The sequence below is a fragment of the Neophocaena asiaeorientalis genome, unplaced genomic scaffold, assembly GCF_003031525.2.
Source record: "Neophocaena asiaeorientalis asiaeorientalis breed wild unplaced genomic scaffold, Neophocaena_asiaeorientalis_V1.1 scaffold78, whole genome shotgun sequence".
NCBI lineage: Eukaryota > Metazoa > Chordata > Mammalia > Artiodactyla > Phocoenidae > Neophocaena > Neophocaena asiaeorientalis.
The window spans coordinates 1,356,863-1,381,773 of NW_020175018.1; the positions used below are offsets into that span (position 1 = coordinate 1,356,863).

At 48.8% G+C, this 24,911-nt stretch overlaps 1 protein-coding gene across 6 annotated transcripts in view; it reads left to right on the forward strand.

The window, feature by feature from the left end:
• TMEM268 (transmembrane protein 268) overlaps nt 1–23,784 on the forward strand; it is a 29,558-nt gene extending 5,774 nt beyond the window's left edge. For 5 of the 6 annotated variants that reach the window (XM_024762263.1, XM_024762264.1, XM_024762265.1 and 2 more), the window contains 8 exons: nt 3,205–3,391; nt 8,478–8,587; nt 11,376–11,483; nt 12,542–12,691; nt 17,274–17,384; nt 18,188–18,268; nt 19,486–19,671; nt 22,420–23,590. In XM_024762263.1, the coding sequence (XP_024618031.1) occupies nt 3,283–3,391; nt 8,478–8,587; nt 11,376–11,483; nt 12,542–12,691; nt 17,274–17,384; nt 18,188–18,268; nt 19,486–19,671; nt 22,420–22,599 (1,035 nt within the window). In that variant the 5' untranslated portion in view covers nt 3,205–3,282 and the 3' untranslated portion in view covers nt 22,600–23,590. Of the gene's footprint in view, nt 1–3,204; nt 3,392–8,477; nt 8,588–11,375; nt 11,484–12,541; nt 12,692–17,273; nt 17,385–18,187; nt 18,269–19,485; nt 19,672–22,419 lie in introns of all 6 variants that reach the window. The other variant, XM_024762268.1, reaches the window with a different exon arrangement.
• Nucleotides 23,785–24,911: the final 1,127 nt, after the last annotated feature.

Sequence of the window (24,911 nt, forward strand, 5' to 3'; positions counted from 1 at the left end):
GTTCGCGCGCGGGCCCGGGCGCGGGCGGCCGCGAGCCCAGATTTGAGCCGCGCGGGTCCCGTGCTGCCGCTGGGCTCGCGTATCTTGGTCTGGGGTGGGCGCCGCGGGCCGCGTCCGCTTTCTTCCTGCGCCTTTGGGCCCCATTTCCCTCTGTCGTAACTGGGAGCTGCTCTCGGGCGGCTCCTGGGAGCCGGTGGGCTTGGGACAGTGGGAGTGATTTCAGGGTGAGGGAGGCCCAGAGGCAGCAGACCCGGGAGGAGACTTGAGGGCAGAACCTGAAGCTAGACTCAGCTGCCCAAGGCCAAGGCCAGATGCGGCGGAGCATCCCTTGCCCGAATGAGCTCGGTTCCGTTGTGGCTCCATCCCCCACCTGGCTCCTTGACCTTGGAGAGTTCACTTTCGTTTCTGGGTCTTAATTTTCTCATGTGGAAAGTGGAGAGCTTGGAGCCATTGCCTCTCAAGGCTTTTCCACCGCAAAACTACTGTGACAGACCCTCTGTGGTCCCTTGTTGGGACTTTCCAGTTTAACAAAACAAAACCTGACTTGTGAAAACTGTAGGAGTCCCCTTCTCCCCCAGCACACACGAAGGCACACATGCACACCCCTCAGTGAGGCACAGGGCCTCCTGGGGAAGCTGGGCACTCAGTGTCTGCAGAAATGGAGACCTTTGCTCAGCGGGACTTTTAGGATATCTTCCTTTGCAGAGGCTTGCCACTCAGCTCAAAAAGATGGATAACTGGAAGGTCTGGTTAAGTGGAATCAGCAGTGGGAGTTAAGGAAGCTGGGAAGTGGATGACCCGTTAGTTACAGGAACCTCAGGGCTGCGCTCGCTCCCTGGCTCTGACTCCACCCCTGGTGCCTCTCCCTCCCTCCCTTGTCCCCTAGGGCTAGTGCAGGGCTGAGTGGGGTGGCAGGTCAGGACACACTGATGGGTGATGGGTCAGCACCTGCCCTTGGCCAGTCTTGCCAACAGCCCTCGTGCCCTCTGCAGCCTCCAGGTTGGATGAGGGGCTGCAGGGTGAGTGCAGAGGCTGCCCTGATTGGGCCCATCCTGGCCTCTGGTTTGTACCTCTCCCTACTCGGTAGCCCCTTCTCTTGCTCTACCTTTGCCGAGCCAGGAGCCTCTTTCCCTGCTCCAAGAAGCCTCCTGAAACACTCTTCCCTCATTCCAAGGCGCTGCCGGCTCCCTCTGACTGCCTTCTTTGGTCATTGTCTGTTTGTTATTTCTCTTTCTCTGAGTTTCTCTTTCCCACCAGATGGTGGTACCCAGCAGGGAGGGCTGAACAGGGACTTAAGATTTTATTTCTGGTTTTATAGTTTAGAAAGCACAGGGCCTGGCACTAGAAGGTTCTTAGGGAGTGTCTGTGGAGTAAAAATAATGATTGCTATATTCCTTTTTGCCCCGTGCTGCTCTTGAGTGATTCAGGTATGAATTCTTTAAACCTCACAACAGCCTCGTTACATTATTCCCATTTACACGTGTAGAAACTGAGGCAGATACAAGTCACTTGCTCCAGGTCGTACACGTGGGAAGTGGCAGGACTGTGCAGGTTGCTTTTATCCATTACGCTAAATGGCCTTCAGGTGAATGAATTCTCCTGGTTGGGACTTTGTGGAGGCTAATTGGGCCAACTGGGGTGCTGGGATTTCTTCTTCCCAAAGACAATGTCTAGTTGTGGGATTTTGCAACTAATGAACCTTCCATGCAGTCTGGAAGGATGTCTGTGCAGCCCCAGCTTGTGGGTGGTCCCTCCTGCCTGGTGGAGGGAGGGTGGGCTCAAGGACCTTTCTGAGATTCCAGTACAGCTTCTCCGGGCAGCAGGTTCCTAGCTATGATGTCCCTGGGTTCCTGGTCTGGAAAATGGATCCAAGGATTCTGTTTGTCTCCTGGGCCTAGGATATAATCACGTGAGGCAGCAAAGGGCCTCAGTTATTGCCAAGTGCAGGGCAGACATCCTTGGGCTGTTGTTGCTTTCATGCCTCTTGGGGGATACAAGATAAGAAGGAGGAAGTAAGGGGTGATATGACTGACCGGTACTCAGTGATATTTAGGAGTGCCTGCTGTGCGCCAGGCTTGGGCTAGGTAAGGGGAGGTGGTCCCTGCCATCCCACAGCTTGGCAGTTCAGATGCCAACTGGAGCTTGTTACTAGATCACACCTGGGAAATGCAGTCTCCCTCTACCCAGTCTTTTTTTTTTTTTTTTTTGTGGTACGCGGGCCTCTCACTGTTGTGGCCTCTCCCGTTGCGGAGCACAGGCTCCGGACGCGCAGGCTCAGCGGCCATGGCTCACGGGCCCAGCCGCTCCGCGGCATGTGGGATCTTCCCAGACTGGGCACAAACCCGCGTCCCCTGCATCAGCAGGCAGACTCTCAACCACTGCGCCACCAGGGAAGCCCGACCCAGTCTTTTTTAAGGTGGTTTAAGGAAGAGGCTCAGCGATAGCCAGAGCTGGGTGCTGAGGTTCAGGGGCATGGGCATGAGGGGCTTGTATTCTGCAGCTGGATAGCCTGGTCCATCTCCTGTCTCCACAGCTCCCAGCCATCCCACCTTGGGCAGGTCATGTCACATCTTTGACCCTGTTAAATGGGAAAAACCTGTAAGGAAATGGGCCTTATGATGAGCAGGGTACTGGATGCCATACTTATGTTTCCTTGTGTTACCCCCACAGCAGCTATGCCAGATAGGCCTCCCTGAACCCATTTTACAGATCAGGTCAGAACGGCTCAGGGAGTTAAGTACCTGGCAGTGAATGTCCCAGAGCATGTGAGGGCTGAGTGAAGGTTCAAATCTAGGTCTTTTGGTGCTAAAGTCCTTGCTCTTTTCTTTTCATAACATTTTGCTGCTTTGTATAAACATGGCTCCCCATGAGGAATATACCTCTCCTGTACTCAGGAAGGGAAATCCCAGATGCCCGGGGGTGGGGCCTGGTCAGCTCGTGAGTTCTCTGTGGGTCCCTCGACGTGTCTGAGCTGGAGAAGATCCCAGAGCAGAGGAAGTCTCAGGCAAGACCTTGAAGGGTTTTAGCCCTTGCCCCTCACTCCCTCTGAGAACGTTCCTCAGCATATCAGCAAGTTCACAGTCCAAGGGAAGACTCTGGGTGGCTCTCACTGGTCTGGTGATGGCTTTGGCCTTGAGAGCCTGAGGAGCCTGGCCTGCCCAGGACCAGGCCTGAACTTCTTTCTCGTGATGTCGTTTTCTGAAGGCAGGCGAAGCTGAGCTGGCTGCTCCAGGATGCACCACAGCTCTGAGAAGGGGAAGCAGAAATCCTGCTGGCTCTGCTATGGCGTGTGAACCGCAGATGGACCCCGGCGGGGCGGCCGGCCCCTTGCCCACCTCCTCCCCTGGGTGGAGCGCCCTGCCTGGCGGGAGCCCTCCTGGCTGGGGGCAAGGTAGGATCATGACCCTTAATTCCTTCCTCCCCTATCCCCCCAGGATGCTGAACTGGACTCACATAGTATGATTGAGGGGAGGGGAGCGGAGGGGCACAAAAGTGTCTTTAGATAAGGGTGGGCATTCGGGGATGTGTTTCCAGGCCACTTTCTGTCATTTCTACCTCTTCTCTCTGTCACCAGCTCCTTAGATTGCCCTCTGCCAGGATCCCTGCTGTAGCTTCCTAGCACCTTTCCTCCTTGTCTCTTCTGTTTTCTGCATGGTGTTTCAGAGAGATTTTTAAAAATGCACAGCCAACCAAATCGCTTTCTGTTTCAGTGTTTCCCATTAGGCTTAGCATGAAGATCTATCATTCTCCAGCTTGCCAGGCCTGCCTAAATGGCTCTTGCTGCCCCTGTTCTCTGTTCCTGCCATGCTGCCCTGCCCCAGGACCTTTGCACCTGCTGTCCCTGCTGTGTGTTATGCCCTTTCCCTGCCTCCCTTTCCCTGCTTAATTTCCATCCATCCTTCAGAGCTAAGTTCAGATATCCCTTCCATGGTGAATCCTCTCCTGATGGCCCAGCCTAAGCCGGGACCCTCTGATATATTCCTGTTTCTCCCTATAGCAATTACCAGTCTGTAATTAAATAATTACCTGTGTAATAAAGTGTTGAATGTCCAGTTTCCTCACTAGAATGTAAGCTCCACGAGTGCAGGGTCCCTGTTTTGCTTTGTTCATCACTGTGTCTATAGTACTTAGCACATGGCTTGGCCCATAGTATTATTATTTTTAAAATTTTATTATTATTTATTTTATTTATTTATTTTTCACTGCATTGGGTCTTTGTTGCTGTGTGCAGGCTTTCTCTAGTTGCGGTGAGCGGAGGCTACTCTTTGTTGCAGTGCGCGGCCTTCTCATTGCAGTGGCTTCTCTTGTTGCAGAGCACGGGCTTTCGGCACCCGGGCTTCAGGAGTTGTGGCTTACGGGTTCTGGAGCGCCGGCTCAGTAGTTGCAGCGCACGGGCTTAGTTGCTCCGCGGCATGTGGGATCTTCCCAGACCAGGGCTCGAACCCGTGTCCCCTGCATTGGCAGGCAGATTTTTAACCACTGCGCCACCAGGGAAGCCCTTTGCTCATAGTAGATGCTCAATAAGTATTTTGTTGAATGAATGAATGAATGAATGAGTGGCTGGGCATAGGCAAGGGGAGATGGCATTTTGCATTGTGGCTTGTTTCTTAGATGATTTAAAACTTAAAAACAAGGGTTCCTTTTATGACTACTGTTATTAGGAAAGCAGTTCACATACACACACACCAGTAGAATGAAATGGAATGGAGTAATTTACCTTCAGCTCTTTGAAGATATAGCTCTACTGGTTTTTGGCAAGCCAGTTCTTGCCCCTATAGCTCCCTGTACACACACACACACACACACACACACACACACACACACACACACACACGCTTCTTTGGTAGCTTTTTAGATCCTTTTTCTTAGCCTAGATGTAAAAACAAGTATTTCTAAGTGGAGGACTTGCAGTTCTCACGTTGAGGAGCAGATGAGAGAGATTATTACCAAGAGTCCAGGAACTCATGGTTTGAAAGGGAAACAGAGACACTATGAAAAGTCCTCACATTGCTCAGGCAAACGCTGTCCTCATAGTGCAAAGAGCCAGGCTAGGGGAGTGGTTCACAACCTCCATGCCTGGGATCCAGCTCAGTGTGTGTTTTCTGCTCTGTGCTGTGCAGTGGAGGGCTGGTCTGAGGCTCCGCACAGCACGACTGCCTGCATTTTGTATGCTACCCTTTCTCTTCACTTCTCTTCTTACTTTCATTTCCCCTGGTACCACCAGGCAAGCTGGTTCTCCTTTCCGAGGTTCAGTTTCCTTTTCCATTGTAATGGTTTTCCACCTTCTAGGAGTCTTGGAGGATTAAATGGAATCACGACTGTGAGCCTAAGCCCATGCCTGGTGCATAGGATGGGATCAGTCCCTGGAAGCTATTCTTATCGCATTTTATTGTTCTATTTTATTTTGGTCTTGATCTTCTTTTTGTCTGTTTTCCCTCATTTACTTATTTTTAAATCTAATTTTATCTTTTCATATTTTATTTTATGAAGCTACCTTAAATCCTTTCTGGAACAAGGTGTGGGAAGGTAAAAACCAACACAGCTAAACTGGTGTGCCTTTATGGTAACGTAGGAGCTTTGACAAGCTGGCTTTTAAATTATGACAACAGTAGCAGCCAGTCATTCAGTACCCATTTTGCACCAAGCGCTTAATTTTCATCATCTTAATTATTTGCAAAATCCTCCGCGGTGAATATAGTCATCCTCTAAGGGGATGGCCAGGGATTAAATTGTTTCTTCAAGGTGCTCTGTTAGAGAGAGGCTGAGTTACCATTTGAACCCCAAAGCATCTAGCTTGTGCTTTCCCCACCTCATTTATACAGGAAGCATTTATTTAGTGCCTACTGTACACCTGGCACTGAACCCAGCTCAGGGGATTCAGTGATGTGCAAAACCAATGTGGGAGTATATAGTCTGATGGAGACAGTGGACTTTAATCAAGTAATTGCATACACATGTGCTCATCTTTGATAAGCATAAAGGAGGAGAGCATGTAGTTATGGGCAGGTTTATCAGACAGATTTGATCTGCTATGAGTTTAGAATGTCAGGGAAGACTTCCTGGGCAAGGGATTAATGAGCTGGAACACAAATGATGACTTGGATATAATGGAGTGAGGCTGGGTGGATGTGTTCTAGGGAGAGAGCCGGAAGAGCATGCACAAAGGCCCTGGGGTGGGAGAGAACACTACATGTCCGAGGGGCTAAGGAGGCTGGGGTGGCAAGACACAGAGTGAGGCTGAGGCTTCAAGGTGAGCTTGGCAGGAGGCTAGTTCTTCAAAGGGCCGAGGGAGCTTGGTAAGGAGGTTGGTTTTTGCCAGAGGACTGGGAGGCTCTTGAAAGTTTTACTCAGAGAATTTGTATTAATCTGATCTGTGCTCTGGCTGCTGTGTGAATGCATCATAAGAGGAAGAGCAGGTTGGAGAAACCAGTTAGGAGACTACGGCAGGTACAGGGAGAGGTGAAGGGAGCCTGGCCTAGGGTTGTGGTGAAGATACCAAGGGGTGCACGGAGCTGGGAGAGATTTTGTTGGCCCAGGTGGCAGGGCCCAGGGATGGACGGGGTGAGGGGTTAGAGGAGCGTTTGGGTGGGCCAGGGATTCCCAGGAAGGTAGAGCTAGTCATTTTGCTTTAAGACTCAGGGATTAACCCCGAGCTGGGCCCTGAGCCAGCAGGTAACATGTTCATGGTTTAATCCCTTCAGCCCTGCCTCCTTTTCTGAGCAACAGCTACAGAAAACGTGCTGAAATATTCAGCTCCCAGCCCTGCGTGGCTGAACGCTGGCATCCTAGAATCTCAGGGCTGGACTACCCTGCAGCAGCTGCCCTGGCTGCTCTCTGCTGGCTCCCTGGGCCTCGTACGTGATGGAAGGAGATCTCGGTCCTTTTGTTCAGAGTTTCTCTACTCAGAACGGAAGTTGGTTTGGCTTCTTTCTGCTGCCCTTCCTCCCTGGACCCGAGGGGATTTCACTGTAGCTGGCCTCCCTCGGGTCTCCTGGTCTGGCTTCATTGCAGCCCTGCAGGGCATCCTCGAATAAATTTGATAGCCATTGTGACAAGCCTGAGATGATGTGTGTTTTTGAGTTATGACTTCACTCAATATATGCTTCTAAAATGTTGAGCGAGTGCAGAGACACTGGGGAGGGCTTGCCCGTAAGTCAGCGGATTAGTTTTCTGTGACTGTTGTAACAGGTGCCACTAACAGTGGCTTAGCAAATGCAGTTCTTCTCTTACAGTTCTGTAGGTTAGAAGTCTGACACTGGCCAGACTGTCCGCTCACAGCCTGACAGCCCTGGTCAGCAAGGCTGCATTCCTTTAGGAAGCTCCAGCGGAGAATCTGTTTCCTTTTCTTTTCCAGCATCTAAAGGCCACCCACAGTCCATGGCTGCTGAAGCCTTCTGCCATTTGTTTTTTTTAATTTTATATTTATTTATTTACTTGGCTGCGTCGTGTTTTAGTTGCGGCGTGCGGGCGGCACACGGGCTTCTCTCTAGTCATGGCGCGCGGGCTCTAGAGCACTTGGGCTTAGCTGCCCCGCGGCATGTGGGATCTTAGTTCCCCGACCAGGGATCGAACCCGCGTCCCCTGCATTGGAAGGCGGATTCTTAACTATTGGACCACCAGGGAAGTCCCCTTCTGCCATTTTAAAGCCAGTAATGTTCCATCTCTCTGTACCTTTCTTCCGTAGTCACATCCCTCCTGGCTCTTCTGCTGCCTCCCTCTTCCACTTCTTTTTTTTTTGCTGCGCTGAGTGGCATGCGGGATCTTAGTTCCCTAACCAGGGATCGAACCTGTGCCCTCAGCAGTGAAAGCGTGGAGTCCTAACCACTGGACCGCCAGGGAATTCCCTCTCTTCCACTTTTGAGGATCCTTGTGATTACAGTGGGCCCACCCAGATAATCTAGGATAATCTCCCTATTTCAGGCCAGCTGATTAATACCATTAAGTTCACCTGCAACCCCCATTCTCCTTTGCCATGTAAGATACCGTATTCACAGGTTCTGGGGGTTAGGGTGGGGACATCCTTGGGGGTTCACTGTTGTGCCTACCACATTGTTACCTCTTACGCAGACTCTGAGCCCACCAGGGATGTAAGTTGTTTGGTTGCACTTCCTTTGCCATCCTCGAATAAATGTCTGCTGGATCATCTCCTCAGTGTAATTAGTTGTTCAATCTCTGTTTAAATATCCCTTGTGAGGGGGAGCCCACTACCTCCCAGACTTTGTGTGGACAGAGCTCACATTCTTGAGAAGTTCTTCCTTTTATGGTCTCAAATAATGTCCTAAAAGCCTCCGGCCTCAGTTCTGTCTCCTGGGAGCTTTCCAGTCAAGTCCAGTCCTTCTCCCGTAGGAGTTGGAGGATGGCAAGTCCCTCCTTGCCATGAGAATGTTCTCAAGGCCGGAGGAGGTGATGCCATCAAGGTCTGGGCTCACCCGAAGTCCTTAGTGCTCAGCCTGATGAAGCTCCTGGTCTGCTTTCAGAGCTCCACAACGGCCAGGTCCTCACAGTTCTCCGGATTGACAATACCTGTGCACCCATCTCCTTCGATCTGGGAGCCGCCGAAGAACAACTGCAGACCTGGGGCATTCAGGTGAGCGCTGACTTTATGGAGTCCTTAGTACTTTTTCTTCCATCCATCCATCCATCCATCCACCTGTCTGTCCGTCTATCTATTCTATCATCCAATTATTCACAACATTTTTATTAAACACCTACCCTGTGCTCAACATGGTAGGGAATATAAGGAAGATGTCCTCTCCTTCCAATTAATTTACTTAACAGATGTGTGTTTTGGGGTGTCCACCCTGTGCTGGCCACTTAGGCGGTCACTGAGTACTACAGAGGTGGCTAGGTCCCCGTGCCTGGTGTCACACTGCTCACAGAGCCCAGTGGGTGAGATAGACATGCGTCAGGTAAAGCAGAACAGTATGGTATAAATGCTGCAGTAGAGGGATGCACACGACATTGAAGACATTCACAGGAGAAAATGATAAACTCAGCTCAGGGAGCAGTGGTTATGAAAGTGTCCGCCTTAAAACTAAAGCAGCCCGTTATTATACTGGCAAAATGGGTTTATTCGGTAATAGCAGAAAGTTGCAATTCGGGACAGGCATGCTATAGTAAAAACTGGGCAAGTCTGGAGGAACAAAGGAAAGGACTGTTCTTTTATAGAGGTAAAAGAGAAGTTGGGAGGGGCTCTTATAAACAAGGAGGCCAGTGGGGGAAACTGGGGTTCGAAGTGTAGTGGCTTTTCATTGGCTGAGTTGTGACAGCCTCTGGTTGGCTGGGCTGTTGCCAGGCGAGGAGAAAATCTTCCTCCTGCTGAGGTAGTAAAAGGCAGAAACCGACCTTCTTCCTGTTGGAGATGCAAGGTGATTCTCTTCGTGTTTGGAGTCTGCAGATGACAATGAGTGGTAGGGCATGAGAGCACCTCCTTCTGGCCTTCCCAACTCCAGTATAAATGAGCTTTCCTTTATTCATTCTAACAAAAGCTTTGCAGAGGAGCAGATACTTGATCTGGGCTCTTGAAGGAAAAAGTTTGCTGGGTGGACAGGAGGAAGGGCATTTTAGGAGAAGGAACTGCTTCTGCAAAGGGAAGGGTGTGTGAATTCATTAGATGATAATGCAGTACCTTCAAGCATAGTGATTCGAGGCATAGGCTTCACGGGGGTTCATAGATCTGGATGCAGATCCAGCTCAGCTGCTTACTGCCTGGGTGACTTTAGGCAGGTGACTTAACCTCTCTGAGCCACAGTCTCATCATCTGTAAAACGAGGTTAATATTAATACCTATTACACAGGGTTTTTGTATGGATTAAGAGAAGTAGTGCTCGAGGAACACTTGTGCTGGCCCTGGCACATAGTAAATGTTCAATAAATTGTGGTATTGCTATTAAGTTCCCACAGGTGTGGTTCTTGCCCTTCTCAAATCCTCCAGCATGATTAGGCCTTCATCTGCACTGCCCAGGGAGGATTATTTATGGCTGAGGAAGCTACATTGCTAATTTTACCCTGAAGACTCGAGAGTTTACTCCTTGCATTATGGTTTAAAACAACATTTTATCACCATTAAAGGGAAACTTTCCAAGTTGACAGTACTAGCCCCACATCAGCACATGAGCTGGTTTTACTTCTCACGCTTCCTTTCAGCCTTTGTACAAAAGGACATTTTTCTTAAACAGTTGGCTTCAGATTGGGTTTCCTTAACTGATGAACAGTTTACATCTTGTTCTACCATGTTCCTAAATATCTCTAATGATTAAGTTCTGTGTTCTTAAGCAATCCATTCTCATAGGACCTTTGCTCTATGACATTTTTTGTTTGGGCAGGAAGATGTGAATTTTCAGTATCTTGGACTGTATTGATAGTTATTGATGGTACGGTTTGAGAATAACACTTGTGTATCAAGTGTTCACTACGGAACCAGCACCGGGCTTGTGTACACATACGCTCAGGCACACATATCTATCGAAGTAAGAGAACAGAGGCCCCCAAAGATGTCCAGATAATATGTGTCTACATACCATATGTATATTTATTGTATTTATTGTAAATATTGTATATGTATTATCTTATTTAATATGCCTATCACCTCTACAAGGGGTACTTTGATTATCCTCATTTTATTTTATTTATTTATTTTAAAAATTTTATTTATTTATTTATTTATGGCTGCATTGGGTTTTCGTTGCTGTGCCCGGGCTGTCTCTAGCTGCGGCAAGCAGGGACTCCTCTTCGTTGTGGTGTGGGAGCTTCTCATTGTGGTGGCTTCTTTTTGTTGCAGAGCACGGGTTCTAGAGCGCAGGCTCAGTAGTTGTGGCACGCAGGCTTAGCTGCTCCGCGGCCTGTGGGATCCTCCCGGACCAGGGCGTGAACACGGGTCCCCTGCACTGGCAGGTGGACTCCCAACCACTGCGCCACCAGGAAAGTCCCTATCCTCATTTTAAAGAGGAGGAAACTGAGGAGAAGTGGGGTTACTTGCTCCAGGTCACACAGCACATGAGGGGCAGGGCCAAGGTTTGGAGACCCGGGGCTGGCTGACTCCATGCCCTGCACCTTAACCATTCGGCTATCCTGGGTCTGCTGTGAGGTGCTGAGCCTTGGGCTACAGGGATCCCTCTCCTGGACGTCCTACTGGATCTCGAGCTGTCCCACCTCCCCAGTGGTGCCTGTCCTTCTCTGAGCTGGACGCTGCACCCTGTGATTGCCACGCCGTGCTCCATGCTCCCCATTCTGCCTTTGGGGGCAGCCAGGAATGCACCTCATCCCCCTTCCACGTGATAGCCACGTGAACTGGCCACAACACCCCTGCTGGTGGGAAGGAGTGGGATGCGGTTCTCCGTGGCTGACGGGTCTCTTTCCCTTGGGTGGCCAAGCAGGTCCCGGCTGAGCAGTACAGGAGCCTGGCTGAGAGTGCCCTCTTGGAGCCCCAAGTGAGAAGATACATCATCTACAACTCGAGGCCTATGCGGCTGGCCTTTGCTGTGGTAAGAGAGAGGGAGGCCTCTGAGGCACTGCTGAATTCGGCACAGTGCGCTGGAGCCTGTTGGTGTGGGTCACGGGTTTGGGGGCTGGTGGCTGGGCTGCCTGGGAGAGAGCAGTACACCCGGACCTGGGTTTGGTATAAGAGGAAATTCATGGGGGAGAGTTGTAACCAGCTCTCCATGCAGAGGATGGGAGGCAGGGTTTATTAAGGGCAGAGCTGGGGGATTGGGAATCTGTAGACCCACCACTGAGGCTCTGGACTCAGTGTCTGGCTTTGTCAAGACTTTCCTCCTCTCTGGGACTTGGTTTCCCCATCTGTTCAACAGATTGGTCTATTTCAGCTCTAGTCATATATGTGTGTGTGTATACATATAAACATATGTATACACCTATATATATACGTAAACACACACAGGCATACAGAATATGGCACAGCCAGTGTTGGAACCCGGGCATTCTGGTTTCTGCATATGTGCTCTTAACCGCTGTGACCTGCCACTCCTCTGTATGTATAAATGGTCAAAAAGCACTCTTGACTCCCATGTCCTGCTTCTGGGAGCGGAAGGGATGGCCACTGGCAGTTACTGATTTCCTAAGAAGTGCTAGGCTGTTACATAGGTTATCTTATTCACCCTTATAACAACACTGTGAAGTAGGTATTATTATCCCCATTTTACGGATGAGGAAACTGAGGCCCAGAGAGTTGTTACAACTTGTCTTAAGGCCACCTAGCTGTTGAAGGATCAACGTGAGCTTTCTGATTCAAATTTATCTCACTCCCAAGCCCCCTGCCCTTTTCTGTTTTATTTGAATTCAGAGTAAGCAAGGATTTGGAGTAGCTATTCTAACCCCTTGCCTCTCCCTTTGCTTTTGAACAAGGAACAAGGGCCCATTCTCATAGACCACCCCAATCTCCCGTCCCCATCAGCCTCTGACTGGCCTTGTGAGCTCGCGCATCCATGGAGGGCATCAGAAGTGGCCAGAGGGTGTCCCTTGGAATGGAGCTGCTTCGTTTGAGGACTGGTGTTCCTGACCGTGCCCTTTCTCTGGCTTCTTGCAGGTGTTCTACGTGGTGGTATGGGCCAACATCTACTCCACCAGCCAGATGTTCGCCCTGGGGAACCACTGGGTGGGTGTGCTGCTCGTGACCCTGGCTGCCATGAGCCTGACCCTGACTCTTGTGCTCATTTTCGAGAGACACCAGAGGAAGGTAAGACATCCGGGGACTCCAGCCACGCTCCCTCCAGAAAGGCTGTGTGGACAGGATAATCCCAAGTCAGATTTTTCTTTTACCTGCTTCAATGAATTTCCCCAACCATGAAAATTCACCCTGGCCCATGTGCCCAGTGACTAAAAGAAATCAAATCACACATGTGGTTAAATCCTTTCTGTTTTTCTCTCTAATGCCTGTGGGTTGTTTTTCTGGAAGCAGGCTGTGTTTTGAGAGAGTCTGGGAGTGGGGAGGATGGCACTTTGAGGCGACTGAGCCCTTCCATGCACCTCCTCTGCCTGGGTGCTTGCCACGGCCCTGTGAGCGAGGGTATTTCCTGGACCCACCTCACAGCATGGGGTACCTGGGGAGAGGTGGATGGACTCTACCTGGTGCTTGGTTGACAGTTGTATCTCATTTAACCCCAGTAACGACCTCTGAGGCAGAGAATGGGTTGGGTGATCAGGGAGTTTAGGTAACTTGTCCCAATCCCACTCTGAGTGGCAGAGTGGAGCTTCAAAGACTGAACCCTCTGATTCCTGATCTCATTCACAAAGGAGATCGATACCCCCTGGCTTAATGTATGGTTTGCTAATTGTCTTCTGCTTCTTCAACATCTGTCTTTTGTTACTGTTGAGCACTTCATATGTGGTAGGTCATCTACTAAATGCTTTACATGCATTAACTCATTAAACCCCCCAGTAAATCTCTGGGTAGAGGCTTTTACGTTCATTTTGCAGGTGAGGAATCCGAGGCTCCGAAAGGCCCAAGAAGTAGTCCAAGGTCATGCTGCTAATAAATGGCAGAGCTCAAATTCAAGGCCAGGACGCTCAGATTCCAAGCCATCTTCTCAGTCAATACCCAACTGTATTGGTGTTCTGTGGCTGTAACAGATAACCATAAATGTAGTGGCTTAAAACAACAGAAATGTGTTGTGTTACAGTTCTGTAGTTTAAAAGTTTGACAGGGCTGGGCTGCCTCCTTTCTGGAGCCTCTAGGGGGGGCATCTGTTTCCTTGTCTTTTCCAGCTCCTGGAGGCCACCTGCGTTCCTTGGCTCATGGCCCCTTCCTCCATCTTCAAAGCCAGCAGTGGTGGGTTGAGTCCTTCTCGCATTCTTGACTCTGAGTCTTCTGTCTCCCTCTTCTACTTTCAAGGCCCCCTGTGATTACATTGGGCTGTCTAAATAATCTGGGACAATCTTCCCATTTTAAGGCTAACTAATTAGCAACATTAATTCCATCTACACTCTTAATTTTTCTGTGCCAAGTAACATAAATTCACAGGTTCTGGGAAGTAGGATTTACACATCCTTGGGGGACCCTTATTCTGGCAACCACCCCTCCACTGTCTTTCCAGCTGCTTCAGAAGCTCCCCCAGCACCTGGCACAGAGCTGGGCTTTGAGATCTTTAGCAAACACTCCACTCTTGCCTCACTCAGGAGGAGAGGGCGCGACATTGGGAAATGTGGTCAGGGTTTGGGGGTATGAATTCCATTTAGTGCCTGTGCTCACAGGGACAAATAGGAACTTCATGGCTTAATCATTCTGAAAGGATCTTTGTTGGGCTTTGCGATGAGGCTGACAGAATAATGCTGCCCTTGGGCTCTGTGAAGCTCTCATGGCCCCTGTGTTTGGCCTATAAAAAAATCAGTGGAGCTGGCTGCTTCTGCAGCAAGAACCTTCTCTTGGGGAGGGGGAAGAAGCAAAGTGCCCTGTGTTATCAGGAGCAAGCAAAATATCTGGCACCTGGCAGGTGCTTCAGGGAGGCAGTTCAGGGAATGCCTGCCGTGGCTCTCTGCCTCCTTCCTCCCTTTCTTCCTTATTCAGCTGGCATTTATGAAGCCTCCGCAAGTGCCTAGAAGATGTGCTAGGCACAGGGCACAGAGACAAACAAGACCCTGGATCTTTACGCGTAAGGGCAGCGTGGAGGCCCCAGGTACATAATGGCCCTTCTGTCATCACTGTTTGTTGATCCCCTCCAGGATCCTTACTTTCTCATATGACCGTCGTTTAACGAGCACTTATTATGTGTTCTGTGTTTGGGGCCTGATATCCATGCCCAACGACAGCCTCACAAGGAGGCAGGGTACCTCTGCCACTTGCTAGCCCTGCAACCTGGGGTGATTTATTATTTAACCTCTCAGGGCCTTAGTTTTCTCATCTGTACAATGGGATAATAATTTTAGCTCCCTCCTAGGATTGTTGGGAGAACTAAATGACTTAATACATGCAACGTGCTTATAATCTTACTTGGTGTTACATAAATGCTCACTATGTATCAACTGTTATGATTATTTACTCTTCACTAGTGGTGAAAGCAAAGCTCAGAGAGGTTAAGTAACTAGTCTGTGGTCACACAGCCTTGCTCAGGTCTTCCTCTGAGCCTCAGCTCAAGGACTTCTTTATCCTCGGATCCCTCATCTCTCAGGACCATGCAGATCCCCCTTCCTGACCATTGTCACTCTTACTGTTTGTGTCCTACCCGCATCACATAGCATCCTTGAGAGCCTCAGCATTTGTACACACTGCCTTGTTTTCCCCTTGTTTGGGTCATTATTAGCCTTTTTCAAGATCAGAAGGCTTATGAGGGCAGGCAAGACTCTGTCTTTTATCCCCTAGAGAGTAAAACACATCACTAGGGTATGTTGAAAATTCCTAAAAATATTCGTTTGTGGCCAACATGGTACAGTGGAAAACATGGTGTCTTCAGTTCAGTATCGTCATCATAAAGATATTACTAGGTGACATATATCGAGTGTTCATTCTTCCAGGTGTCCTACGTGGATTAACTCATTTCATCCTTATTCTAGCCCTTATTATTAGGGGGTGTTATCTCCAATTTGGACGTGAGGGTGTGGAGGCAGAGATGGTGACTAATTTGCCCAGGGTTATATAGGTAGTTAAGAGATGGAGTCAGGACCTGAAATCTCGGTGATAGGGGTTTCTGAAAGGGTGAGCACCCTTGCTAAAGTTCTAGGCAAAACAAAATATAATCACCCCTTGATTTTTATAATACAGGCAGACTTTGGAGATACTGTGGGTTTGGTTCCAGACCACTGCTACAAAGCGGATATCACAATAAAGAGAGTCACATGAATTTTTTGGCTTTCCAGTGCATATAAAAGTTATGTTTACACTATACTGTAGTCTATTAAGTGTGTAAAAGCACTATGTCTAAAAAAAAGCAGTGCACATACCTTAGTTAAAAAATAACGCTCGTGGGGCTTCCCTGGTGGCGCAGTGGTTGAGAGTCCGCCTGCCGATGCAGGGAACACGGGTTCGTGCCCCGGTCTGGGAGGATCCCACATGCCGCGGAGCGGCTGGGCCCGTGAGCCATGGCCGCTGAGCCTGCGCGTCCGGAGCCTGTGCTCCGCAACGGGAGAGGCCACAGCAGTGAGAAGCCCACGTACCGCAAAAAAAAAAAAAAAAAATAACGCTCGTGGAAAAATGGCGCCAATAGACCCGCTCGACTCAGGACTTTCACAAACATTGTTTGTTAAAAAAAAAAAAAAAAAGCCAGCATCTGTAAAGCGCAATAAGGCGAAATGCAATAAACGTGGTGTGCCTTTAGTGGCATTCCTGGAAAATTCAATGTATTTTAAAACCTATTCACAAAACACTTTAGGTTTATATGTAAAATGGAATTAGGTTGGCCAGTCAGAGAATTATGAAGAGAGTTTTTCACATGTGCTCGTGTCCAGTGGGACATTTAGGGTTCAGGTAGGCTGGGGGACAGTTCTTCCACGTGCAAGATTCTCTGTCATGGGACGTGGCCTACAGTGGAAGGCATGTGTTTAGCATCCCCGGTCCTCGTCCCTAAATGCCAGCATTGCCTGTCCTGTGCCTGTGACAACCGTAAGGGCCTTCTCACACATTCAGAAGCTCCCTACAGGGGTCCTTCCTGTTTTGGGGACCATTGTCCTCGATTGGGTTGCCTTCTAATTGCATCTGAAAGTCCTTGTAGGGTCTTTTAGAGGTTTGGGTCCTGTCACCCTTCCTGTCCTCTCCTGCCCAATCTGCTTAGCACCTACTTTGTCATCCATGGCGTCAGTTGGTTCTGGTGGGAAAAGAAGGAGATGGATTCCCAGAGCCCCCCTCCGAGGGCCAGTCACTGGGTTAGGTAGTATGGAAAGTAGGTGCTTTATTCCCACAATCGATGCTCAAAGGTCTCCAACCGCCTCCTCCCTCAGTTATGTGTGGCCCCCGACTGTGTCCCAGGCACCGGGTTAAGTGCGTCACACACACAATCTCAGTTCAATCTCACCATGTTCCTAAGGGCCGGAGATGCTTTTTATCCTTCTTCAACAACTGAAGAAAGCAAGACTCAGAAGGGACACATTTGTCCAGGGCCACACCGCCGGGAAGTAGCAGAGCTGGGCTTCACCCGAAGCTCTCTGACACTGTTGAATTTATTGTCCCAACAATGCCACAGTCTGTTTTATAGGGGAGACAATGGATGTGTCTCGGAGACCAGGATTGTTCCGTGGTGTCTCGGGGAGGGACAGTGTGTGGTTATTGCTCAGGCCCAAGAGCTCTCCGGCAGCATGGAGGTTGGGCCATGGGGCTGGCATTTGTCTTACAGGCCAACGCCAACACGGATCTGAGGCTGGCGGCTGCCAACGGAGCCCTCCTGAGACACCGGGTGCTGTTGGGGGTGACAGACACGGTGGAAGGCTGCCAGAGTGTGATTCAGGTAGTGTGTCTCGGAGTGACCTCTCCAGTGAACCCACTTTGGGGCTGGGCTCTCCCAGTCTGTGCAGTGTCCCCCGGAGTCTGCTAACGGAGATGGCGTCGGCAGCCCCTCCTTCCTCTCTGCTCCAGTGTTTCTTTCTGGAGACTCCTCTCTGGGTGGTAACCAGCAGCCTAGAACCTCCACGAGGCGGGGCTGGAAGGGAGGCTTGGAGACCATCCAAGCCACATTCCTCATTGAACATTTATTCAGCAAAGAGATGGGGCCTCCTCTATTTCGAGCCCTCAGTACCCAGACAAGGTCCCTGGGGAGGCAGGTCAGACGCTGAGGGCCTTGTCCTCCTGGCATGGTTGTTTTCTTGGCCCCAAGGCAATGGGGAGATCTGAAGTGACTAGAAAGAGGTCACACAGTGGGTCTGGGACACAGCTGGGCTGGTTGAGGCCCAGGGTGCCTGAGCCTGGCTGGGCTCTGCCTGGGAGGATTGATAAATCTCCTCAGCACCACGTCCGCATTCTTAGCTGGTGAGGGGCCCAGGGTGTGGGTACGGGTGGGCCCCCAGCAGGCACAGGGTTTGACATTTTCCAAATCTGCACACGAAGCCACTTGTCTACCAGACCCCGTCGTGCGGGGGGGACTGTGGGAGAGAGCAGAATGGCATGCTCACGCCGGAGATTGGGATGAATCTGGTCATCCCCAGAAGGGCAAGTCTCCAGCGAGGAGGCAGGAGGTGAGGCCCGTCTCAGAGATGGAGAGTTCGAGGTCTGGTGGGTTTTGGCATCAGCAGTCATGGCTGCTTCTCTCCCCAGCTCTGGTTTGTCTACTTCGACCTGGAGACCTGTGTGCAGTTTTTGTCCGACCATGTTCGAGAAATGAAGATGAGCCAAGAGGTGAGATACCTTAAGTGAAAAACAAAAAAATAAACCGGGAGGCTAGATTGTATAGATTGCATTACCTCAGCGTTGGAACAAATGTCTAAGGAAAAGTTACTTGGAAGTAAGAATACCTCTGTGGAATCATGGTTGTTTTTGCCTAGGGAATTATGGCTGTTTTTCTCTTCCTTTTTAAAGAATTTTTTAAAAATAGAATTATTTATTTATATTTAATTTTTGGCTGCGTTGGGTCTTTGTTGCGGCGAGCGGGGGCTACTCTTCGTTGCAGTACGCGGGCTTCTCATTGCGGTGGCTTTTCTTGTTGCAGAGCACGGGCTCTAGGCGCTTGGACTTCAGTAGTTGTGGTGCGTGGGCTCAGTAGTTGTGGCTTGCGGGCTCTAGCGCGCAGGTTCAGTAGTTGTGGCACACGGGCTTAGTTGTTCCGCAGCATGTGGGATCTTCCCGGACCAGGGCTCGAACCCATGTCCCCTGCATTGGCAGGCGGATTCTTAACCACTGTGCCACCAGGGAAGTCCTCTTTTCCTTTTTAACTAGTTGCATTTTCCACATTTTCTACAGTGAATATAAATTTTATCTATAATAATAATAATAAATAACAGTGAGAATATATTTCATTTAAAACAACAACAATAATAAAGATTCTGGCAGAGGAAAATACCGTATATTTAGATGACTTTCACTTGTTTGAAATCCTGAATGTTTTGAGAAGGAACGGGGAGAGTTTGCTCCAGTTCCGCAGAGGAGGAGACTGAGGCTCTGAGAAGCCGCATAGCTGGTTGGTGATGCTAAGTTTGGAGCCCAGCTCGCCTCTCCTCGAGCCCTGTGCTTCTTCCCCGGGATCCATTTCCGGGCCCCCACAAGTGCTGTAGTTGGTGTTGAAGTCAGGGTTGTGGCTTAGCCCTGATCTGGACCCATTGGTTCCTGTGTGGCTTTGGGCAATTCCTTTGAGCTCCAGTTTGCTCATCTGCAACATATGGGTAAAGATTCCCACGTCCCAGGCTGCTTTGAGGAGCAGATGAGAGCATGGAAGGAAAAGTGCTTCTGACCATACTTTTGCAGGAATTATCTGATCTCTCCAGAGTCTCCTGAGGTCAGCATCTGAGTCTGTAGACGGTCTATCCGTCCTATGTGGGTCTGCGGCTCAGGGAACCACCCGGCATCCTCCATCCACCTAACTTAGGACACCACTGAGCCCCTCTCTGTTTCCTTTGCAGTCCTTGCTGAGAAGCAGATTGAGCCAGCTGTGTGTTGTCATGGAGACTGGGGTGAGCCCCACGGCGGCCGAGGGGCCGGAGAACCTGCTGGAGGAAGCTCCTCTCCTGCCCAGCAGTCCTCGTCCCTCGGAGAGGCCACTCATGCAGACCGAGCTTCGCCAGCTTATTCCTGAGGCTGAGCCGGAGGTAACAAGCACCTGGGCCAGTCAGGTCCCCTCCTCCCCCACCAGGTGTTTGCATAGAGTCCGTGTGGGGCTCTCAAGTTCTAGATTCCTGGGGACATGCCTTTACTGGGTTGGTAGGGACCATACACATCTTCTAGCCTACTAGTTTTCAATATTCTTTTCCTCACCCCAGCACTTTAAAAGATAGCTTAGAGGAATCATTTTATACTTATTGGGTGCCCCCGCACCCCATTTAAAAAATATCTTGGTATTCTTTTGTGTAGTTCTATTGGATATGTAGTTGCATATTGATGGATCATAGCCTACCTAACCATGAACATGTTGGTGAATATTTGGGTCATTTTTAAATCTATCAATCAATCTATCATCTCTCCATCCATCTCCTTAAATTGCAGTTGGATATTTAAATCTTGTATGCATCTCTGTTGAATTCTTTCCTCCTGCTCCGGAGTTCTGTTGGGTCCTGCCACCCAAGCTGTCTGTTGGGTATGGTCAAGAGCTAGTAGACCAGAAGTCTGGTAATGTGGTTTGCGGCTTGTGCAACCCTCTTCTCACCACGAGGACAGACCCACTGTCTGGGACACATGCAGTGAGGGGCGACCGGCGGCAGGGTGTGATACAGGAGAGCACTTGCATTTTCTTTTTAGCCAATAGATTTGGGGATTAAAGGTCCAAACCAGCCCAGACTTTCCCTTTTGTATGGATGAGGAGTGGGGGGACCTGCAAATAGGACCATTATGAGAGAAAATGTTAATCTCTTCAAAGAGCTGAAAAGATTGATGAGATCACGTTCTTTCTTGTGCATTCATGTCTGGGTTTATGTGAAATAGCTCATTAACTATGATGGGTCTTTTAAATTATTTTTTCAAATTCGTTCAAACCAATAGTACTACGATTTCCTGTCATGAATATCAAGTCTCAGTGTGTGTGCACATGTTTTTAAAGTAGCTGCCCTTATAAAATAGCAAAGGAAAATACAAGCGATGCCCAAGTCTCAACCTGGGCCAGACTGTCATATTTCAGGAGGAACCCAGCGTGTGCAAAAGGCGGAGAAATAGTTATAATGACCTCTTTCATTTTCACAGGTTTTTATCATGCATAAAATTCTTTAGCATATCCTCTGAAGTATAGATTATTTTCCCTTCTTCCTTGATGGGTGAAATAAGCTTCCAAGAGGTCAGCTGACTCACCCAAGGTTGCAGAACAAGGGAGAATGTGGCCAAGTCCAAGGCAGAAACCAGTCCTATGATTCTCAGGAGGCCAATCTCTTGTCACAGTTCTTTGTTTCTTATGTTATCAATTTTAGAATAAATGGGCGGGAAGACCAATCTGAGTTAGTAAGTGGTAAGCTGTTTGACATTTTCAACATTTTTCTAGCACAAAGGATAACTCCAAGGAAACACGGATCCTACAGAGCTAGGTGGAATTTCTGCTTTTTGAATAACGATAATGGTAGTGATATTGATGCCATTTATTGCGAATTAGGTATTGGGCTTTCTATCCATTAGTGCCTTTAGTCCTCACTCCAGCTTAACCAGAAAGGTGCTGTGATTTTCTGTCTTTTACTGATGAGGAAGTGGGCTAAGCAAGGTGAAGTGACTTCGCTCAGGGTCCATCCCAGGGTGGCTGAACTGACATTCCCATTTGGCCCTTTTGACTTAAAAGCCTATTCTTGATCCCTAACTGTATTGACGTGAACAGGCTGGGTGTAACCCACACTTTACTTCATTACATTCAGACTGGACACAAGTACTGTGAAAGACTTCCGTGCCACACAAAAGAAACTGGAGCATCTTTGCTGGAATCCCAACTGCCAGACAGGTGGATGGAACTTTAGAGACCAGATGTGTTAAGAGCATGCATTAAATACAATTAAAAAACTGTTTTTCCTCTTTTTCACTTTTTAATTTTTTTCACTGCAGTAACATATACATAGTATAAAATGCACCGCCTTAACTGTTTTTAAGTGTACGATTCAGTAGCAGTAAGCGCATTCACATCGTTGTGCAACCATCACTACACCCTCCTCCAGAACTTTTTCATCTTCCCAAATTGAAACAACATACCCATTAAATACAAATTCTTTTACCTTACCCAGCCCCTGAAAACCACCATTCTACTTTCTGTCTCTATGAATTTATTGCTCTCGGTGCCTCATATAAGTGGAATCATACCGTATTTGTCTTTCTGTGCTAAATCCAGTTTTGATAAGCACTTTTAATATAGGAGTACTGTCTGAAGAAATCCAGCAGGTACTGCTGTGTATGACTTGAAGAATCCTGCCGTCAGAGGGGTATTCCCCCAACCATGCCTCCATTTACTGGTGATTTTCTTCAAGTGCATTACCTTGATGTCATGTACTTTACAAAGTCACAGACACTTGAAACTGGAGAAATGTGTGTGTGTGTGTGTGTGTGTGTGTGCGCACGATGGGCTGGTATAAACCAATGGTAATTCCTCTAGTGCTTTGAGGCTCCCTAGCTTTTTTTGTGTACGTTATTATCACCTATTAGCAGTTAGGTTACCACCTCAGAGATGTGGAAACTGAGGCTGCAGGAGCTCCACAGAGCCTGAGAGCTGGAGTTCCAGACCAGATTCAGGCATCTTGCAGTTGTCCCGGGTGAGGGCCTTGCCGGGTTCTTCCTAGTGGGCATTACTGCTGGTCCAGGGGTGCAAGGACCACTTGGCGTACCCCTCATGCTTTAGATACTTTTCTATGGCCCTCACTCTGCTTCCCTACCTCTTCCAGGAAATGGCCCAGCAGCTGCTGGCAGTGTTTGGTGGCTACTACATCCGGCTCCTGGTGACCTCTCAGCTCCCCCAGGCATTGGGCACACGACACACAGACTCTCCAAGGATTCCATGCCCCTGCCAGCTCATAGAAGCCCACATCCTGGGTACAGGGTGCTGCCCATTCCTGGCCAGGTGACCTAGGGGCGAAGGTACTCATCTTCTTCCAAGGCTGAAGGTGAGAAGTCTGGGAGGCCTCAGGAGCCCAAGGTGGCCGACGGTGAGCCCTAGGCGAGGAGAGCAGCATCTGGGGGCACTCTGAGGCTGTCAGTCATGTCAGCACTGTGAATATCACGCTCACTCCAGAACCCTGCACAAGAATGGCTTGTCAACATCTCACACTGACTCCTGGCCTTTGCAGAAGCCGATGGTCTCACTCTGAGGTACTTTCTGTGCTGCTTAGAACTGTGGGCATGGATGAAAGGGCCACCCGCACACCCCTTTCATTGACTGGAGAGCCCAGGAAATGTGAAGATGACCAGACTGGACTGAATGTGTGTCCAAAACTTGGTCTCAGGTGATGCTTCTGTCCCCACCCCCTTCTTGTCAGATGGAGACTCAGGGAGGACACTGCTCTTTGTGGCATCGCCTTGGGCCCCTTAGATTATAAGAAGCCTCTTCCCAATCTGAAGTGAAGAAGTAAATTCTCAGAATGTTGTCCATTTTTAAGTTGTTTTTTTCCCTACATTTTCTGAAAAAAGATGGCACTTGGGCTTGTATGCTAGCACACAGGCCTTGAGGAGTAGGAAACAAACGGCCTGTAACTGCTAATGGGAATATTTGGAAGAGACTGATCCTGTCTGATTGGAGGACATATTTTGTTCACAGCATGCTTGCTTGTGGGATGGTTTCATACTGTAGACGGAGAATGGCAGTGTGTTCCTTAACACTAACACTGTCCTGGAGTGAAGCGTGATCTGTCACTTGTGGAATTCCATGAAGAGCTCAGAGGCTGCCAGGTGCTCAGCTTCTGAACAAGTTTGAAGACCCGTTGTTCCCTAGGCCCAAATCCAAAAGCCCTAGCCTGGCATTTAAAGGCTCCCCAGCTCCTAAGGCCTGGCCTTCATCTGCAATTTTGGCTTCATCACCCGTAAAAATCCTTTGTAGGTTGAAACTCTTTTCCTGGATTGATATACCTGTTCCTTTGTATGTGCTGGATTCCTATGCATGCTTTTGTAAAAAAAATTTTTTTTTTAATTGAGGTATGGTTGACGTAAGATATATACAAGGTTCAGGTGTACAACATAGTGATTCACCATTTTTAAATGTTATACTCCACTTACAGTTATTATAAAATATTGACTGTATTCCCTGTGTTGTACAATATATCTTTGTAGCTTATTTATTTTATACATGGCAGTTTGTACCTCTTATCCCCCTCCCCCTATCTTGCCCCTCCCCCTCCTATGCATGCTTTATTGCTCAGCTTTCCTTACCCCTCCTTCAGGAAGCCTTTCAACATAGCCAGACCTGCCACTCTCTGCCTCCTTTATTTTTTTATTTTTATTTTTTAAAAATTACCTCTTAATCCATGAATCCAAATCATCTCACCTTTTTTTTTGTTTGTTTTGTTTCCCACGCCACGTGGCTTGTGGGATCGTAGTTCCCCAACCTTGGATTGAACCCAGGCCACCGAGTGAAAACACCGAGTCCTAACCACTGGACCGCCAGGGAATTCCTGACTCTGCGGCCTTTAAATTCTTGATGTAGTTGCTGCTTTTACTCATGTTTTATGTTATTGATTCTTTTTTCCTGTGCATATACCTATTCTTCTAGCTAGACTATAAGCTCCTCAAGGACAAAGACTGCACCTTGTACTTTTTGTGCATGACCTGGACTTGCTAAGGAAAAAAATCCTGTGGACTGAGTGCTTTGTCATCTCTATAGTAGCTTTTGCAAATTACTCTCTGTACTCAGTTGAATGATGAAGTTGTCACAGACTGGGGTTCTGGTCCTGAACTGCCACTTTTAGCTATGTAACTTTAGGCTGGTCCTCAGTCTACACATCTGTATAGTGGGTAGATTGGATGATTCTTAATGGCCCTTTCAAAGCCAAAGATCTGGGAATTTCCATCTTTTTCTGTTCCATTTTAACCCTTGGCTTTTCTCTCTGTTATGCCTTTATCTACATGCAGAAAGGTTCTATAGACCCACACAGGTGAGGTGTCCCAGACCTGATACCCCTTTGGATGGAACACTGGCCTGGCCAGCAGGAGAGCTGTATTCTCATTTCAGATCTGCTACTTCTTAGCAGTGTGACCTTGGCTAGGTTAACCTCTCTGAATGTCAGTTCACTCTATAAATGAATCTGGTGAACATGAAATGTGATTATGTGGGTGACTTACCATGTAAGAGATGAATCTGACTGTTCACTTTCTCTGGGCCGGAGAAGAGAAATCATGTACATAGACCAGCCCTCGGAAATGGCTCTTTTAGGCATTTCTCGTCAGC